Consider the following 20849-nt stretch of genomic DNA (forward strand, 5'->3'; position numbering starts at 1 on the left):
ATCCTCTAGGCAACCTGCCAATACACCTACTGAGGTGCACTCATGAACCCAGCCAAAAGACCCACAACAAAACATAGAGTAACTCATGTGTTGAGGAGCCAAATCAATGATCCAATCAAATGACAATAACAAGTGGCATCCGCCAAAGGAGAATCTGAGTTTAAAGTGGCCTTCCAGTTCGGATCAATAGGAGTAGAAATGGACCGAGCCATCTCAAAAGTCACAAAAACCTCCTATACATATCTCTGCTAAGAGATGAAAATCCCCCTTTGAGTCTGATAAATCTCGTGGCCCAAAAAGAAATGGAGAAGTCCTAAATCCGTCATCTCGAACTTCTAATGTAAGGCTACCTTCTTCTCCTCGACCTTCTAGGCATGGTTCACCTGTAACAATCAAGTCATCAACAGACAAAACAAACAATACACAACCACCCTCAGAAGTGTGTGCATAAAGCTACAGATCGGCACTAGAGCGTCGATAGCCCAACTTTGCCTGAAGAAATGAATCTATCTTCTCGTTCCAAGCACGGGGAACCTACTTCAAGCCATACATGACCTTTTCAACCTGTAAACCTTCCCATCTGAGAAACCAGAGCCAGAAGGCTGCTCTACATAGATCTCCTCCTTCAAATCACCATTCAAGTAGGCCGACTTCACATTCAACTAAAAGAAGGGCCATCTCCTATGACCAACCGAGCCAAGAACAGCACCAATAGTCCCCGTACGAGCAGTAGGGGCAAAAGTATCATGGAAAACAACACCTGGGCATTGAGTAAAACCTTTAGCAACAAGGCGAGCCTTGTGCTATGGTACTTGGTCTTGAAGACCAATTTGACACCAATCACCTTCTTATGAGAGGGACGAGGCACAAGGGACCAAATGCCATTCTGCTCAATAGACGCCAACTCAACTCTCATCGCTTTCCGCCAATGATCAGACTGTAAAGCCTCCTTCACAGAGGTAGGCTCTCTATCCTGCATAACACGGGACATCAAATAGTAGTTAGAGCAAACAAGCTCCATAGTATGTGCATAGTGCCTCCGTGATCTCCGTGGTCCATCCTACAGTTGCCATTCCTCAGGGACCCCCTCGATCCCTGGATCTCGAAGCATGTCACAGGCCCAACAAGGAGGAGGCCGAATCTCACCTCGGCACTCTCCATCTACTGAAGTTTCTGGAAGGTCCACCGACAACGGAGGACCAATCAGTAAATCCAATGGCTGGGAACTAGGCTCCTCATCCGAAGAAGAGTCCTCAAGAGACACAATCTCAAGAGGAACACTTGTTGGAGCCCAGCTATCACTAGGATCTCCAAGTACACGGTGGTTCTCGCCCCCCTCTGGGGCTGGAACCTCCACGAACCGAGCATCACGGCTTGTGTAGACATCCCGCTTTACAATATCATACAATCGGTAGCCTTGAGATTGCGAGCTATAGCCCACAAACACCTATCTTCTAAAAGACGCTTCAAATTTGTCACGTTGTGTCTTGGGATTTGAACATAAGCATCACACCCAAAAACCCTGAAATAAGAAACATCTGGCTTTGACTCAAAGTACGCCTCATAAGAAGTCATACCAACAATAGTGGAAGAAGGGAAACGATCAAGGATGTGAACTGCAGTAGCCACAGCCTCAACCCACAGACACTGAGGGGTCTTACGATGCTCCATCATGGTACAGGCCATCTCGATCACACTGTGATTCTTCTACTCCAAGATGCCATTCTCGTAAGGGGTGTTTGTATTGGCAAACTCCTGGTGAATACCACGATCTGCACAAAACCAAGTAAACTCATTAGGAACAAATTCTCCGCCCTTATCCAATCGTAAGGTCTTCAGCTTCCGCCCCAATCGGTTCTCCTCAAAGAGCAACCAATCCTTAAAGTTGAAGAAAGCCTCCGATTTCAACTTCAAGAAAGGCCCATGTCATCCTGTTGGAATCCTCTATAACGAGCATGAAATACATGCTCCCTCGAAGAGATTCCGCCCTCGTTAGTCCACAAAGATCGGTAGAAACAAGCTCCAAGGATGCTGAAAACCAACTCGAAGCCTTGTTGGGAACAACATCACGAGTCTGCTTTCCATGAATGCGGGATACACAAGGCTACTGACTCACCACAATATCTAGCAAACCTCGAACAAACTGGTTCTTAGACGCCTTCCGAAGGTAATCATAATTGAGATGGCCAAACCGAGCATGCCAAAGCTCAGACTAAGTTTGAGAGGTAAAAAGAAGAGAAGTCAAGGCAAAAGAATACCGAAACTTGTAGACTCCATTCTCCTCACAACCTGAAGAAGTAACCTATCTCGATCCTCAATCAAGAATCCGAAAAGAATCCACATCAAATTCAACCAAAAGATTGAGGGCACAAATCTTGTGCACCGAGAGAAGATGATACCCCAAAGTCGGCACATAAAGTACCTCAGATGCATGGGCACCACCACGCCCATCTGGAATAAGATGCATGTTGCCCCGTCCCTGAATAGGAATAGACGAACTATCACCAATGAGAATCTGACCATGAAAAGGTGCAAAGGAGTAACACCTACGGAAGGAGTCATGTGCCGAGAGGCACCACTGTCAACAATTCACTCCCGACTGCATGGGACCGTTGACGCAGCATTAGAAGCCGTTAGGGTCGAATCCTCAACCACCTCGAAATGGAGAAAAGCAACTCATGAGGGAGCAGCCACCGCTCCGAAATCCTTTAAAGATTTCTCCTTCTTCTCCTCCTCCTCCTTGTCGAGGCAATTCTTCTTCCAGTGACTTGTTTTGCCACAAATGTGACATGTCTTTGTCCTTCTTAGATTTGTCCTCCTTCTTTTGGTCCTTCCCCTTCTTCTAAGAAGATTGACCAACCAAAGCCTCAGATTTCAAAGCATCGGTTTCTTTCAGTTGCTCCTCTTGGTCCAAGACCATAGGAACCAAGTTCCAACTCTTCCCACCGAAGAGTCTCAGATAGCCCTGAAGCAATCAAGGCAGAATAAAAACCACTAAAGCAAGGCGGTAACTATGAAAGGAGCATTATCGCGCTGTCTTCAGAAGTGATCACCTTCCCTGCAATTTGAACCTGCATCTGAAGCTGTCTTAGCTTGCTGATATGCTCCTGCATGAATGATGACTTGTTGAAACTCATGGTCTGCATTTGCACTTCCAAAGACTCGCTTCATGACGATCATCCGATTATACATCTGATCCAACTCTAGCCATATCTCCCTAGCCACCATCAAATGCTCTATACGAGAGAGAACAACAGTAGTACATGAGAGAAATAAAAACGAGGGAATGCGAGCATGCCTGAGCCTTTGCCAACTCCACCTTCTCACTGGAAGAGAGTCGGGAATCGTCACGCGAAGAATGATTGATAGCCTCCGTAACAAGCTCCGCCAAATCATAGGACTCCAATATGGCAAGCATCATGTCTTGCCAGATGTGGTAGTTCTCATCATCGAGCTTTTGATCTTAAGAAAGAGCCGGTAGGACGGGCACCTTTCGGTCCATGATCACCTGAAACTCTGTCTTGGTCTCACAAGACATCTTCACCTACAATGCCTACACAAAACACAAAGAGAAGCCCCCTCTAACTATGAAAATACAGCTTGCTAGGGCTATGGTTCACTCGTCCCACTCCTTCACCCACCAGAGGCGATGAAAAGGTAAAATTTGTAGTTGAAGGCCCAAAACTCAGCCTTCTTCCTTAGTTGACAGCAAAAAAACAGCAGCAGCTTCAGCAAATCTTCTCTTTTCTTGCATGACCACGCTCGCCTCAGCCTCATTCTAATGCACGGTCCACCTACTCGCACTTGAACGCTGAAAACAGTCTTGCATCGTGCTGAAATCTCCTCTTCAAATGGGTCCACCCTAGGTCAGTTCTTCAATGCTCTGATACCATGTCAAAGTGAAGCAATGCGGAAGCAAATGACCGAGACAAAGAGTGAACCAAGAGAGGAGAGAGAGAGAGAGAGAGAGAGAGAGAAAGAGACGGTGAAACACAGAAAATCTGCAGTGAAGAATGCTGTACAAGGATGCAAATTAAACACAGATGCAAAGAGAATATCTGCATATGTCTCCACCTCGAAGATCTCGATCTCCGTCATCCTCGAGAGCAATCTCCGCGGTCTGCAGCCTGAAATCTGTGCGAGACAACTGACCACAGAGCCTATTTATAGGCTGAAAATAATGGACAGAAAATGCAGGTCAGCTGCAATTAATGGTCGGCTGCAATTAATGCAGCTCACTGCTGCAGTCCGACAGCTGCCACGTGGCGCCTGCGTGGCCCTGCCTGCCTGTCCAGGTGATGACTCTAACAGGTTTGGCATTACAAACCAACACACTAAACATATTTATAGCCCTTGTATTAGATGTTTTGTCTTGAATGTATAATTTTGTATTGCTTACCTTAAAAATGATTATCACTAACGAGTTCTAGATTGAAACTAATTTCTTGTTTGGAAATATAGCACTTGTTTTTTCAAAAACGATGCTTGATGACAAACCATGTAGCACTTGTTTTGAACTCCATATGAGTGATGTGGCAACACACAAATGATTCTACGTTCTAGTTTGTAGAATGACCATCATTGTATACACCCTCACTGATGTTTTACACCTAAATCAGCAATCACAATGCAAAATAATCTGCACAAGGATTTGGCATGTGCCTCCTAAGCCATGAAGCCAAAACTTCTAAGAAAAGCAACACCCTAAAACTGGTATTATACACAAAAGGGGCATAAACCTGTGATCTAGATTCCCAATCTTGATTGTCAAGCACGCCGCTCAAGATAATCCATGTCCAATAAGACATCCAAAAGGAGAGCAAACAGAGTACCACCTATCCCAGAAACTTGCCTCAAAATCAAGTGCAACTCAGGCCAAGCCTGTAGGCAACATTAATGACTGCAGAATTACTGGCAAATAAATCAGCTACATTGTTGAATGGATGGGTTGATTTTTCCGATAAATCATCATTTAGTGACTGCAAAATTGCTGAAAAACAAATCACCTACATCGTGGATGTGTGTTTTGATTAACTAAGACCTTTCCCTCTAATTTTAAATCATGTTAACCATGCATATTGGTTAGTTATAGATTTGGGACTTTTTTAAGAAGTGAATGAATATTTGTAGTTTTATCATCCACAACAAGGCCAAAGGCCCACTGTATACAGATGTTAAGACTTGAGAATATTTAAATCAAAACACTCAGTAGTGAAAACAAAAAATAAGTAAGAAGACCATTACCTCCTCGGGCCTTTCAGGATTCAAGTAATGCCTGAAAAAGTGGTATTGAGCTTCTTTGTCGGGATATCTGTAAATAAGATGCTTTTATAAAGGCTTGTAAAAGCAAGTGCAAAGCTGTTCGACTCATAAACTTACAGATTGTTCCAAATTTGTAAGATTATATACTTACAAGTTGTAATCACACTCAAAGCCAGCATACTCTGCAAAGTGATTGCCAATGTCATACCCACGATAATTGTATGATCCATACTCAAAGTCAATCAAGTAAAGCTTCTCTGTAAAACACGAACAAGGAAATTAAAAGTGATTTACAAGTTTCCATGCCAACCTATATAAGTTACAGGCTGATTAGACCTTCCAGCAGGCATGCAAAATCAGATGAAACTAAAAGTGGACTATCAGATCAACACTCTCACCCTCGGTATCATTGTACATTAGGTTTCCTGACAGTAAGTCGTTATGAGCGAACACAATGGGTGCCTTCAGCAAATCACTGGTCTCCTGTTGACGAAGATTCAGTATGTATGTTGAGACAGGTCATTATAAGAAAAATGTGCCTCTGAAAACACAGTTAGAGTACGACATCCAACTACCTACAAAGGAAAATATAATCACAATGGAAATACATCATCATCTATTCAGCTGTTCTAGAGGGGGTGCCAAAGGAAAGATACTTTCAAGCTTGATATTTTCAAGAAAGCTTGCAGATTCGCATGTAGAATGTGAGTTGTACGAGAGGAAGCCTCTGCACTACCTTTAAAGACAACTTAGATAAAGAATTGTATCTTCTTAATGGTTTTGCATGCTTAACTGGATTATAAGTGAAAGCTTATGTTTTCCTACTCTCTAAGAGTCTCCACATTAGTTTCTTTACTTCCATTAGGACAATCACTGCTTTCTCCATCTAGTTTAGTGTTTTGCTATATCAGGACACTATTTTCCTATATCAAGTCTCTATTTGCCTACAACGATGAACCTGCTGCCTGTAGTGGTAACCTCTCTGCTTACAATAGTAAAGTTGCTTCCTACAATGGTATTGCTGTAAGCACATTATATTTAGATAGAATTTCTTCAACATCCACCTCAAAGATCAGTACAATGGTAGGATTAGCTTGTAAAAAGAGTTAATTCTTCATCATCTTTAATCTCAAGTGCCCAATCGGGCTTGTATCCACACTGAGAATAATAGGCTTTCCATTCTCATAATTTACTCTCTTTAGTGTTGGGGATGAAATCAATAAGCTCTTTAACTTTTGAACTGCCTTCGTATGTTGTTTACCCCACCAAAGCTTTTGTCCTTTTCTCAAGAGCTAATATAAACTTTCAGCCACATGAGCAAAATGTGGAATCCATATCAAGTAAAAGACACATGCACCCAAAAATTTACTCATTGTGGATACATTCCAACATGTCTCCCACATCCTGCTTATGGCATTAATCTTTACTAGTGAGGTCTTTCTCCCATATGGTCCACACATGTGTCCAATAACTAATACTTCCTCAACTCAAAAAACTGAATTTTCTCTTGATAGAGTGAAATTTACTTCTTCAAGATGGCTCAAAATCTTGTCACAATCAACAAATTATATGATCAACCACAAATCTTCTACATCCATGCTCATTCAACTCTTCATGCTTCTCATAGCTGTCACATCCTTTGAACGGCTTGTACTTTAATACCACTTATAAGGAGAGAACATGGAGAAGAGAGAGAAAATAAATTGTGAATAGAGAAAGAGGAAAGAGAATACTAAGAGACGATAGAGGAAATAGTGAGAGAATTGGCAAGAAGCCATGAGAGCTATAAGGAAGCTTGAGAAGATGAAAGTGTTGACCATCTTATCACCATGAGGAATGATTATTATATATGCACCCCAGTCTTGCTTTAACTTGGATTACAAGGAGCTTAACACTTTTCAAAGCCAAAGTCTAGCACGTCATGCGTGTTAGGATTACTATCATGTGCAAGTGGATAAGCCCCTAGCAGTCCAAAAGGCACACATAGGAAAAATAATTAAAACCACCAATTTGTCCCTTGTATTGGGTCACCAAGTCATTAAAGATTTGGGGCAGACATTAAGGCAAATGCATTTCGCCATGCAGGCCTGATTTTCCAGCCACTGAAAATGTTAAATTCAGCATCCAATCTCGGGGCAAATGCATGCCAAAGATTAAGGTTTATGGACAGTAGGCTTGACAGGTCTGAATTACTTCAATTTGATAGTGAATTGAAGGGTGCATTGGTGGTTAGGGAAAGTTCTAAAATTGTTGGACAATCAGGGCAAAGGCTTCATTCGACAAATTGAACCATTGTGGGTCTAAGTTTTGTGTGAATTCCCCATTGATTGCAGTGTGGCAATGGTGAGAGACCATGGATACATTTTTCAATGTCATGTTGGTCAACATGGGAGTGATTGCAGCTCTGTATGTTTGAAGACATAGTGATTTGAGTGTGTAATGCTCATTAGTCAAGGTTTGTGAGAGCAAGTAAGGACATATAGCAATTGGAGCAAATCTAGTCCATTAAAGTGTGAGAGTGCGCAACGGAAAAAGGAATACAAACACTAAGACAAAGGAACACAAAGAGACTGCAAGAAAAGAAGAAAGAAATCTGCACTAAACAAGGAAAGAATGCTGAATACAGAAAGAAGACTGATCAATCTTGCCACACAGCCCACAATGTTAGTGAGGGCACCAAATCAGGCTTATGATGACGGTAGCACTAAAGACGAAGGAAGATGACGGAGTAGGAGTGTACACCTGCCAAGGGAGGAGGAAGAAGAACGCCAACTATGGGAGGGGCAAGCTATATATAGCCAACTAACCCCAAATCTGGCCAACTGCAATCTGGGGCCAAAAATGTGGCCAACCAGCATTTAATGTGGTAATAAAAATGCCAAAAATGCATTGAAAGGCAATAAACCGACTCCTCTAAAATGAACTACCTCCTCCATCAAAACAAGTGACAAACAGGTCAAAGCTCCTAAAGTTCTCATTTGACTCAAACTAAGGCTCACATGCAAGAGATGACAAGGCATGACAAACATGACTTCTAACAAAGCCAAGAACACGAAGAACCATTAGCAAAGAGCATGCTGATCTGTGACAGCCATGTTGATCACACAAGCGAGCCTCAAGTGGTTCATCTAAAGGCACTTCTTTAATATTACTAAAATACCGTAGAGGGCACTCACCTTGAAGCCCAATCTGGTGTTGTCTATTGTGCAAGAGCGCTTTAGCCCTCAAGTTCTTTGTGCCATTTAATGTCTTTGCTGAATTGATTAGTGTGTGTGCTATAAGTCTATGTTCACTACCCCATAGATCAAATCTACAAGCTAATTTCACTCTTATAAAGGAAATTGTAGTGATAGACCATCCCCCAAGAATGTCAATGAAGATAAAGTAAGGGAAGGAAGGAATGTTGCATAATGACTACCAGCTTGTCCAAGATAGACCCTACTCAACAAGGTAAAAGGGAAAGCATTTTACACAACATAGTTTTTTCCATAGATTTCCATATGGCATACGTCTACAGATATAGAATTATGGAATAAGTATGGTTCATTGCCCCCAGCTAAACCATACATGGTCCTATAATTTTTCACTCCAAGAATAAGTACAAGGTAACTTTTAAGCTTCAACATTCCACTACTTAAGGACTAAGCATTGCAAAATTACATCCTAAACCTTTCTACACAAGTGCACAGGCGTTACAAAATTGACAAACTTCAAAATGGTCTCAAGTTTGTAGCTGTCTATGGCAAATTTTGCTTTGTTTGTGGTACTTTTACCCCAATTTTAGTGCAATCAGCTCCAAAATTAGCAACGAATATATTGCCGAGAGAACAAAGTGTAAATTGTCACATCCCAAAACATTCGACTTTTTTTCTCGGATCAAGCATACAAGTATGCAAGGATTTTCGCCTAAAAGGGTTCTCTCATGAAAAGGTTTTAGCCTAAAAGGCCACCCAATAAAGTTTCACCCTTCCAATCGCCCAAATCATATAAGCATAGTGCTAATGCATACGAGAATGCAAGATGGGAATGAATGCTAGTGCATCAAGGTACCACTTGAGCAATGCCAATCATATGGGAATTATCACTCGCCCAAACAACCTTTTACAATATATAATGCATGTGTATAGATGAAAAGGATATCGATGTTGAAGACAATAGAAGAAAAACCAATCCCTAAATGTAGACTAAAGAAAGCACCCCCTCTCACCATCATGTTGATATTGAAGGCAAAAAAGGAGCCAAGAACCCTTTCCCCATCTACTCAATGACAAAGAACAAGGCAGACCATGAGTATCAGCTGTTGGAACAGCCTTCAGAAAATTATAGGGCGGCAAAGTGTAAACTTTGCAAACACAACTAACTTAAAAGTTAAAACAGTAAATCAGTAAGGCCAAGAGTAGGGGCACTGTTGAGGCAGTCAGGAGATCAACTAGCACATTGCAGTTGTACCTGCATTTCAAGGAGTTGAGTCCTAGAAAGGCTGTCTTTTTGCAGTCCCCAACCGGGGTGCCATGGCAGCAATACCTTCTACACTGCACTTTACATCAGATCAGTCCGAGTAGGGGAACTGTCAAGACAGTCAGGACAGCAACTACCACATTGCAGTTGTACCTGCATTTGAAGGAGTTGAGTCTTAGAAAGGTTGTCTTTTTGCAGTCCCCAGCTTGGGTGCCATGGCAGCAATATCTTCTACCCTGCACTTTACATCAGATCAGTCCCAGTCCAAGCTTGAATAATAGCTGCCCTGCTGCATCACTGCCCCAAGACACCAGCCTGACAGTTCTATTCAGTTCCTCTCTCCATATATCAGACCTGTCTTGCTGCATTTACCTGAGGTCAGCACCAACAGTCTTTCCCAGCCACTCTTCTACAATCAACCTGAAAACTCATGTTTTGATTTAGTCCTGCCTGTCCATAGTCCTTCCACAAGAATATCAAGAACACAGATGGATACCTGGTCCAGTTTAGCACTCTTTGACTTTCCTGAAGGTTCAGCAAGTCTCCAGATGGAAGCAGCAACAGTCTTCTAGGAGGCACCAGACAGCTTTATCAAGAAATCAACCAACAGATTTCTTAAGAAAATTCCCAAGTTTATTGAGAATCTTAGCAAGAACATTGCCCCTGCAAGCTGGGCAGTGTTGCTACACACTCACGTACCCACATGAATTGGTGCACAGCAATTTTGGGCATAAAGAGTCATAGAAACTGGTTCTAGAGTAGACTCAATTGCACAAGTCCAAAGTGGGTATCAAAAGGGAAGAGCTGCAATACCTTCTGAAATTCAAGGGTTTCTCTATAAACAACATGTGTGGCTGAATGAGTCATAGTTCAGTAAAAGTTCCCCGCCCCTACTTTGCATCTACTTGGAGGCAATGGGATTAGCGCAACCACAATTCTAGTGGGGAAGAGTCACATCTTAAAGATATTAGTGTTTATTTTTTGAGCGAACATAATTGCATGCAAACCATAATATGTCACATGAAAATGACATACCTTGGCACAGGATATGACTAGCCAAGAGGATCAGCAGCCAAGAGGACAGCCGAGAGGATGGGCAGCCAGTCTCGCAGCCAAGAGGACGACCATATGGGAGACCATGGCATGTGATCCACTGCTTGGGATAGTGAGACACGGCTTAGATAGGCCTCAAGAAGTAGATGTGTGACCAGGTGCAAGTGACCAAGTAAGAAATTATTTGGCTAAGATGGCTCAACCACCACAAGGGTCATTGTCAAGCACTTCATTGTGACTAGGCACACAAGATGATTCCAATTGGTGGATGATGCAAGCATTGCACAATATAAGACACTAGATCTAGCAAAGCATTTGCAGCTGGTAGTCAATGGCTCATTGGAGAGGCCCACAGAGCACTTACCAAAAGGGCAGTTAACTAGACTACAAAAGATGTGCCTCTTGCCAAGGCAAATAGCATTGTAATCAATTATCAAGGTGACCTTCATTGCAATAACAAATTCCTCTCTGCCCTCTCCTATCTCAATCTCCAATGTGGTAAGATTTAAAAACCAAAATACTAAAGGGTAGAGGGGGTTCCTCCACTTTTTCTGTCTTATTCCTTCCACATCATCTACTGGGGCATGGCATCCTTTGAAAGGAATATATCAAATACTGTATTAGAACAACACATTTTCCATCTTCAAATTTGTCCAGACTAATCTGAAATAAATCTTGAAAATGTGTACAAGCCATTGCAATCTCAACTTACTGATCTGGCTGCCAAATTGACATTAAGGAAGCAATTGTTTCACCTCCTACCTGTAAAGCTTGTATTTCTTCTCTCAGATGCTTGAAAGATATGGTACCATATCTTTCCTGTTTGGCTGTGTCCTCAAAGGTTAGACCAGATGCTGCATGAAGATGTGAACTGTCAGGTGAGATAACCTGAAAAAACAGTCCACGCTTTGGTTATAAGAGCAGTATTATTTTACCTTTATCAAGGATCCTTGAAAGATCTGTCCACAGCTGAGCATCTTTCGAGCCAGGAATTTCTACCTCATGCAGTCTTCGAACTTCTTTGGCAATCAATGCTGCCATCTTGTAGCTTTTCATATCTAACATAAGAAAAAAAAAACATGTAGGTAGATACATTAAGTACTTAAAAGCATAGTAACGTATGGGTAGATAATTTACGTACTTAAAAGCATAGAGGTGTAGTTGTGATTTAACATTCCACAAATTCTTGATGAGTTAAAGTGAACAAGTACCTTACTGCTTGTTGGAATTTTCTAAAATGTAAGTTGTTACAGACTTAATAACTAGCCAGCAAAATACCCCTGATATCTACCAAGATTACCGAACATAACAATATAAAATCCCTTCAACTCATTACTAGAAAAACATGTAGGTAGATACATTAAGTACTTAATAGCATAGAAACATATGGGTAGATACTTTACGTACTTAGATACTTTACGTACTTAAAAGCATAGAAGTGTAGTTGTGATTTAACATTCCACAAATTCTTGATGTGCTTGAGTGAACAAGTACTTTACTGCTTAATAACTAGCCAGCAAAATACCCCTGATATCTACCATGATTACCGAACATAACAATATAAAATCCCTTCAACTCATTACTAGAAAAACATGTAGGTAGATACATTAAGTACTTAATAGCATAGAAACATATGGGTAGATACTTTACATACTTAGAAGTGTAGTTGTGATTTAACATTCCACAAATTCTTGATGAGTTAAAGTGAACAAGTACCTTACTGCTTGTTGGACTTTCTAAAATGTAAGTTGTTACAGACTTAATAACTAGCCAGTAAAATACCCCTGATATCTACCAAGATTACCGAACATAATAATATAAAATCCCTTCAACTCATTAGTTCTTTTAATAGTACATTAGTTTACATCCAATACTAGGAAAATAAAGCCAGCTTTATCACAGTAAAGTATGAAATGCATTGCATTGTATAACATATTACCATCAGTAGACAAAGTCTTTCCTTCAATAAATGATTGCAGCATGCCATTCTGAAAGACTCCAAGAAGTTTTGCACCAAAGCCTGCATCAGACAAAAACCGTATCGCCTATACAAATGGTGTAAGTTGCTCCTGGATCCATTAAAGTACATATAAATTCAAACTTCAGCAATGCCATCCCCATCAGCTGAGCACAGTTTTAGACACCTCCATTAGAAGCAAATTGACAGTAGCTTTGAAAGTATTAATAAGGCTTCCATAAACTCAGAAATGTGAATCCAAAACACAGACTGAATGGTAACCTAGCTGGAATAGGACTGCCTTAAAACAATCACATGGCTTCAGTTACTAGAACATTGGGCTTATATATCTCCATAAGCAGGTACAAACGTTTGAGGCACAATAAAGCATGTCCAAGCACAAAAGGAAACAAGGGATTCACAGTCTCCAAGGACAGTCTCCCTTACTTGCTTTGCTTGCCTAGCTTGCTTCCACTTTGCCTCTATCACATGCTCCCCACTTTCCACTCTTCCTTGTCATCAACACCCTATAGTGGTAGGACTAGCTTGTTTTTTTTGTGAAATATTGGGGATGACCGTCTCTTATCCTTCTCCCTTTGGGGCACAAATACTCAATCGGCTGAAAACTGCTTGAAAACACTCACTCAATGCTACATCTTGAAAAACAAAACAAAAGCCCTCCAAAAAAAAAAAAACAGTCCAACCGACATGCACCCTTTGTCCAATGCTCTGGCCTATTTGGGTGAACACTTGGGCTCCCTTGGTAAGATTACTATCACCTTTGTAGTCTTGGTAGGTCACTAGGTAGTAGACGCGCACCCTTTGCCCAATGCTCTACTACTTTAGGGTGGAACACCTTAGGATAAAAGAAAAGAAAAAGACTTCGGCTTGTTTATAGTCCCTCCTCATACTAGTTTTGGCCCTGAGAGGGGACATTGAGCTAAAATTACATTAACTTTTTTCAACAAATCCAAAACATGCTTAATTAATAAAGTTTACCGAACTTTATTAAAAGAAACACGGTCCTACAAAGCTTCTATGTCCCACATGCAAATCCTAATTTGGGAGACCCCAAAATTTCTATAAATAGACAAGCTGCCCTCCATTCAGCCCAATTTTGTTTCCACATATTGCAGTTGCTGTAGCTGTGTTGTATTTGCTAACTCTGCCTTAATTCAGCCTATTTGTCACTAACCTCACATTTGAACTATGTCTATTGTTGCCAAACACCTTTGGAGGCTGCTTGTTGCATTTTGAGATCCGTCAAGAAAGGTACGACACACTCTCCAACTCATCCTCTCTGCCCTGGTCCTTGAGATATGAGCGTTCAAGGGCAAGTTTTCATTCATTGCATAGAATGTTTGCTGCATTGGGCATCACATTTTATTCAGATTTATTCATTTCATATTTGAGTTACCCTAACTATGTTTTATTATCGATTTGTGCTTTGTCGCACAAGTGTTAGGGCGTTTCTTTACATAGAGAACGCAAGGACAGCCACTAAAATGCCACCAAGCCATCCATAAAGTGGCCACTCACAAACCCATATACAAGTTGATAACAAGCCAAAATGCACACGTGATATACACTACAGTAACAACATGATCACACTAAAGTTTGGTCATCTAGTTTTGCAAAGTAGCAACTGCATTTAGGTTTGTCCATTCATGGTCGTCCAAGTTTGGCAAGTTTCTCTTTTTTTGCCTATTTTGTAGGCTGCTACACTTTGCGTATACTTCAATTTGCACTTCGTAATTTTTGCACCTATGGTTCACAACCTAGGAGCCTTGTTCACCTTTGCCATTTTTTTGCATTCATTCTCTTTTCATTATCCACTCATCTTCTATGTCTCTATTGCCATTAACTTCCTACCAATCATTTGCCTATAAATATCTTTCTTATAAGCCACTATTAACCTATAAGGCACTCTGTGAAAAGTGATCAACTAACATCTAGCATTTCAACCATGTCATAAACCTTCTTTCTTGTTTTTATCTCTCTTCATGCTCTCTACCAATGTGGGTATTAATTGAGTGTGATGTGTGTGCATGTATGCATTATTACATGAAGACATTATAAACATAAATTTTTACTTCTCCAAAATAAAATTTAGTTTTCATAAAGATGTATGCGTGTGTGTTAATATACATATGCATACATTACATATATAATTTTGCATGAGTATAATTCTATGCAGGCGCATTCATATGTGCATCCATGAACATATCTATGCAATGCACACATGCGGTCATATACAACCACATGTATATAATGCACATGTACAGCCACACATCTATATGATCCACATGTACACACATTGTACACATATAGAGAGCGAGATGTTAATTCCTTCAACTAATACATGCAAACCTTTGTTGCTCAAAAGTAATTGCTTCTATTTCCAATGTTCAATGTGCATCTAGAATGATGTAGCAAATCTTGACCTTTGGTGCTCGAAGAGCAACCTACCCACATAGAATAAATTGCAATCTAATATGGTTTACAGCAGACCAACCTTAAGTTCCCGTTTTCTGTCAATGACAGCATCCGTATTGCGCCCAAAAATTCTGACTGTTACTGACTCACATTCCAAACCCGCGACTTTGACAGAAACCTTTAACACTGCCAACACAAATTCTCTAAATGTACTGCTTATAAATACAACTTCAAAAGAAGAATTATTTCATGCAGCCTTTGCTTTTAAACACTCATAACACAGTCAAGGCATTCAAAGTGTTAAATTTCAAGAGGGAAATGGAAGGGTAATTTATGCTTTGTAGCAACAAGGTTTTATAAGGTGTAAAAGCCAATTGAATGCACAGATGACCCTTGCGCTGTTTTTGTACAGAAAAAGCAGTTTTATAACCCCTTCCCTACAGCAGCAGCCTGCAGATGATACAAAAACTATAGCGGCAAAAATAATGAATTGACCTGAATTGTATGGATGCCTGAGGCTGCAGTTATGACTAGGAAAGTCTAATAAGTTCTGGAGAAACTCCAGAGATTAAGTGTTAGCTAGGATAGTCACAAGAGGATCTTTCACATAAGCAAAAAATAAGTTCAATGTCATGGATTCCAAATGACTATCATCCAAAGGAATATCATCCAGGAACATAACACTGAATTTCTATGTCCTCAAGCAATGAGTTGTGTTGTCTACAGAGCTGTCATCTACTCGGTTTTCTAGTAATATATGGTAAGGTAAGACTGCTCCCCGCCCCAATACACACACACAAAAGAGAGAGGGGGAGGTAGGGGAACCTCACTGATTTTATAAGTCCAAAACAGTTACTTACATAAGTTTGTGATGCCACCAGTCACATGGGACACATCCATCTGGTTGTCCTTAAGGCTTGCCCACCCCTCCATTGCCTCTCTACAAACTCCTCTGTACCAACAAGTGTACAAATTAAGAGATACATTCAAGCATTTTTTTTATTTATGCACATCCAGAAGAACATCCATGCTCCTCAACATGGAGATCCATTGCATGCTTTGCATTGATAAAAATGTGAGCTGTAAAGTTGTCTCCAGCCAAACTAAGTTTGGCTTAGAAGTCACACAATGTTCTGATTACTGAATGCACCATACAACTTCACACTAACAAAGGAGACTAGAAAAACTCCAACAAAACCATCGCACAAAAATATCCCAAAAATACAAGAATACAAAAGCGCAGTTCTCTGGTCGATATCCCACATCCTAGACAATGTCTGATTGGAGTAAAAACAGAACCTTGTACAATCGGAATGAGCATTTCATCTACATAATTTCCATGCAATGCTGCATCCTTCCCAATAATAATTCGCAGGAAGGCCACAACTGTCACCAAAAGGCCAACCCTTGCGGGCTGTGCTCGCTATGGCAACCGGCTGCTTGTTGGCAAGCAGGCCAAGTGAAAGATCCAAACAGAATTAACAAACCTAGTAAAATGCACAGAGACTCCCGGTTTTGAGCTCACGAATGTGCAAATCCAGAATGTTGACTGTTGCAATCAAAGATGCGTAAATTTTGTCACAAGTACGAGGAAAAGCTTCATCTGCTTACCTGACTTGAGACTCGAGGTCAGGAGAAGGCAGGGAAGGATCGATGAAGGTGTCAGAGGTGGGAATATTATGGTCGTCACTACCTGCTATGGCAGCTCTGACGCTGAGTCCCATGGTATCTCCTCCGGGGAAGGCAGAAATGGCCAGAGGAGGACGCCTTCGCGGGTGTGCTCTGGTGAAAAAGGCACGAGATGGACGAGGGTGATGGGAAGCCTGCCTTCCTGGTGATCGAATGGAGTGGAAATGGAGGAGCGGAGAAGGAGGAAGAAGCTTCCTCCTGCACGCGATCATATGTTTTGACAAAACACCGCCCCCTAAAGACCGCCTGTCAGCCTAAGAGCCGGAAGCTGATTCGGCGGATCTCCCTCTGGAGTCTGCACTGTTGGACCCGTTCTCCCTTTGAAATATCATTAAATATTACAAAGTGTAGATTATTACAAAGGCTTCGTAGCTTAAAAAGCCTTTGGAAATTGGCATCTAGTTATGCGTTGGGACTTTTCACACACCACATGCCACGTGTTACAGACCTTCCAGTTTGCAGAAGCCACGTGTTACAGACCTTCCAGTTTGCAGAAGCCGCATCAGCCTTTAAAACTAGTTATAAATATAAACGAAGGGTCCACAAAAGAGCGACATGAGCGTGACACACAAGTTATAACCTTAATGATGCACCTCTCCAAGGTTTTACAAAGTCCAAAATCCTAAGAATTTGCATGACTCCAAGTTCCAACTATTTGGCTCACATTAAACTTTTATTTTAAATAATGAGAAGTGTATGTATTAGTTGTCGTAAGTATTTACATCAACAAAAGCCAAAGATTTTTTGAGGGGGACGACTCGGCACTTACTAGAAAGTGTTTGGGGCCTTACCCCCTCAAAACGCTCTCAAGTAGGACTGTGTACAAGTTTGTGATGATAAACAAGGCAAAATAGTAATGTTTGGAGATGGTTCTTTGCAACTCTAGAACATCATACGGGCAATAGGAATTCAATCCATTTGGTTTTCGCTAGTTAGAAATGAGATACTTACAATCTTGTAGGGCCTTTTAAAGCCATGTACAAGGCTCTCAAGAGATGTTAGCTTTGCTAACTAAGAAACATCCCCATCCTGGACTCACATTAAACTAATATATTAAGCACTCCACACCTAGGCTGCACAACGTGCAACATTACAAAAATGCAAAGCGCCTCACACCCTAGGTAACACTTTGTTTTGTTGACCCTATATACTCTACCCAAAGATACCAAAAGGTACTTTATATGCTTAATGAAATATTCTATATATTATAGAAATGTTTATCAAACCTCTCTTTCCAAACCACCAAAAGCTTTCTTGAACCTGAGGAAGCTCTCACCTCTTTTAATTGTCATGTATCTATGTCAAGAGCGATCATAAGAAGTTCTATATGTTTATAAAATTTTTGGAAAAAATATTAGGTTTAATTCAAGAAAAGCACCAAAAGATATTGTTTATGCTTAATGAGATATTCAAAATATTATTGAATTTTTTTTTATTAATATTGAACATTGCAACTATCAACATTATATATAATAGTCATGTAGTGTATTGATTATGGTGGCCCATAGAGAGAGAGATTTATTATAATTAGTAACATTATAAAATATCACTAACATTATATAATATAATATTAATGTTATTTGATAGGATATAACATATACCATAACATGTAAATTTTGTGTTATATTATCTTTATACTAATAAATATCCATTTTTATTCTTCTATATATTAAAGGTTTGCCTTAAGGATCTCAAACCAATCAAAAGGCTCACAAGCCTATGTGGCACAAGGAGGCGAAGTTTGCTATTCAATTTAAAAAAAGGGTTGAAGGATGAGTGGGGGTTATATTTATCTTCTATTATATCGCTCTTTCTCTCTCAAATAAACACACATAAATATACACACTCTCTCTCTTTTAGTTCAACACACACACACACGCACACACACACACACTCTCTCTCTCTCTCTCTCTCTCTCTCTCTCTCTCTCTCTCTCTCTCTCTCTCTCTCTCTCTCTCTCTCTCTCTCTCTCTCTCTCTCTCTCTCTCTCTCTCTCTCTCTCTCTCTCTCTCTCTCTCTCTCTCTCTCTCTCAATTGACACTACAATATATAGATCCAATATTGATATTCAAAGCAACTAAAAAATTTGCCCCCATCGTTGCTATTAGCATCACTTGGAAAATCGTCACTATCTGTATCCATATCTAGGTTGATATATGCATCGAAATGATGCAAATACCAAGGCAAAATAATAGTTGCAATAAATATTCGACGCTAATAGCAATGCTTGTAGGTAAATTTCCAATGCAAATGGCGACTATTACAAGGCCCCCCCCCCCCCCCCGCCCCCCAGAAAAAAAAAGGGTGGCAAGTCATGCAACCTTGCCACCCTTCTAAGGCATGCAACCTTGTCCCCCCTTCTAGCCACATGGGCTAGATATTGTTCATGATTCATTTGCCAACATCGTATACAACTAATGTCCAAAAATTGTACACCATGATTTTCCAAAGAACAAGTAATTCATTGATTCAATGTGCAAATAAGTATAATGATAACATCACATTCCATAGTACTATATCAAATGATAGGGAAGAGGAACAACAATAGGGAAAACTATCTATAAAAGTCAATCAATGTGAGACACACACAATGACTGAAAAATATGTATAAAGAAAGCTAAATTCAATCAACAAAGAAAAGTGTGTATGGAGCACAAAGCCAAAAAAGAGGGGTGCTCCATGAATCCAAGCTCTGGCTACAGCTAGTCACAATTCAATAGCTTGTCCCAATGCAACGGATCATTGAAAGGAGTCTATAACATAACCAAAGATCAATGCAGAGCAGACAATGCATCACAAGACTTAAAAATTCGAAACGTTAAAGAGGCATGACTTACCAAACTACCATGCACATATAGCTTGTCAATAAGTGTAGTTAGACCATGTCTTTTTGTACATCATACCTCCAAGCCTATAGGATTGTGATTTGTAAGAGTGCTACAACCAAAAAGACAAATTAATATTGTTAGAATTAGGTTATTCTTATACGCAACACATAAAATAAGAATGTGAATAGAGAACTTACAAAGTCCTCCAAGTAGGTCATGTGACTACCACTTCCAAGGTGGTGTGTGATTCCCACCTCCAGTCATGCCCTTGCCACCTCTGGTGTTACTGCCATTGCCTTAAAGAGTCTGCAACCTCCTCTCTACATCTTCTCCAGTCCTTGTGGTCTAGCCACTTCAACTTCCCTACATCACTTTTAACTACCTTCCATGCATCTGGCTATCTATGGGACATGTATGCACATATTAGCTCCATCATCCATCTTGTGGAGAAACGATCGGTTGTTGTAGAGTATTGGAAACTCCTCATGCAAGGATTCTATTACATAGTCCTTGCTATCCTTTGGTACATCCTTCGAGTGATCCAATATATGTTGTCCCAAAAACATATTAGCACAACTTATGCATATGCACAATTAGTCTCTTCTCCTCATCATGCATGTACATGGCATCACTACTCTACTCCATCAAGTACTTGTAACCTGACGTGCGTCCTCTCCCACCCATGACCACACTTCTAAGCATAACTAGGAGACCCCATGTGCGTTCCATCCCACATATGACCACGCTCATAAGCATAACTAGGAGACCCATGTACAAGAATGGCACCTCTTGGGATAGCATCCATAGGAATGGCACTCCTATATAGCTAAGTAAACCCTGGCATTACAAGAGTGGAAGTGCCTATAGGTATAGCCATGCCAATGGGTGATGGGCATCCACTCAATCCACAGGAGGGGGACATTGAATTGGTGTCTCTCCACAAGAAGCACCGGAAGTCACCCTCTCTAGAACTATGACAAGAGTGAGGAGTACCAACTAGCCATGGGATCATAGCATTCGTATCTCCACAACACTTCATAGAACCACCCCTACAATGAGAAGGAGAGGAAGCTCCCTTACGTCACTTTTCACTACCTTCCATACATCAGACTATCTGTGGGACATGTAGGCACATATCAACTCCATTGTCCATCTTGTGGGGAAAC

General features: G+C 40.7%; 1 protein-coding gene and 1 long non-coding RNA gene across 2 annotated transcripts in view; both read right to left on the reverse strand.

Annotated features, from left to right (window-relative positions):
* EMB1187 (Protein kinase superfamily protein) overlaps positions 1-17187 on the reverse strand; it is a 30370-nt gene extending 13183 nt beyond the window's left edge. Inside the window, exons 1-9 of the mRNA XM_087686674.1 lie at positions 16778-17187; positions 16027-16118; positions 15246-15352; positions 12713-12818; positions 11709-11831; positions 11536-11627; positions 5661-5745; positions 5414-5519; positions 5245-5311 (exon numbers count right to left, since the gene is read on the reverse strand). Coding sequence (XP_087542800.1) covers positions 5245-5311; positions 5414-5519; positions 5661-5745; positions 11536-11627; positions 11709-11831; positions 12713-12818; positions 15246-15352; positions 16027-16118; positions 16778-17067 — 1068 coding nt within the window. The 5' untranslated portion in view covers positions 17068-17187. The remainder of the gene's footprint in view (positions 1-5244; positions 5312-5413; positions 5520-5660; positions 5746-11535; positions 11628-11708; positions 11832-12712; positions 12819-15245; positions 15353-16026; positions 16119-16777) is intronic.
* LOC148030357 (uncharacterized) lies at positions 9722-11522 on the reverse strand. The gene is made up of 3 exons (XR_015692183.1): positions 10093-11522; positions 9874-9956; positions 9722-9794 (listed from the first exon to the last, which is right to left on the reverse strand). It is a non-coding gene; the product is annotated as an uncharacterized LOC148030357 (long non-coding RNA).
* Positions 17188-20849: the final 3662 nt, after the last annotated feature.

This window comes from Lygodium microphyllum, chromosome 10 (assembly GCF_053477565.2).
Source record: "Lygodium microphyllum isolate KBCC chromosome 10, Lygodium_microphyllum_v1.1.10, whole genome shotgun sequence".
NCBI lineage: Eukaryota > Viridiplantae > Streptophyta > Polypodiopsida > Schizaeales > Lygodiaceae > Lygodium > Lygodium microphyllum.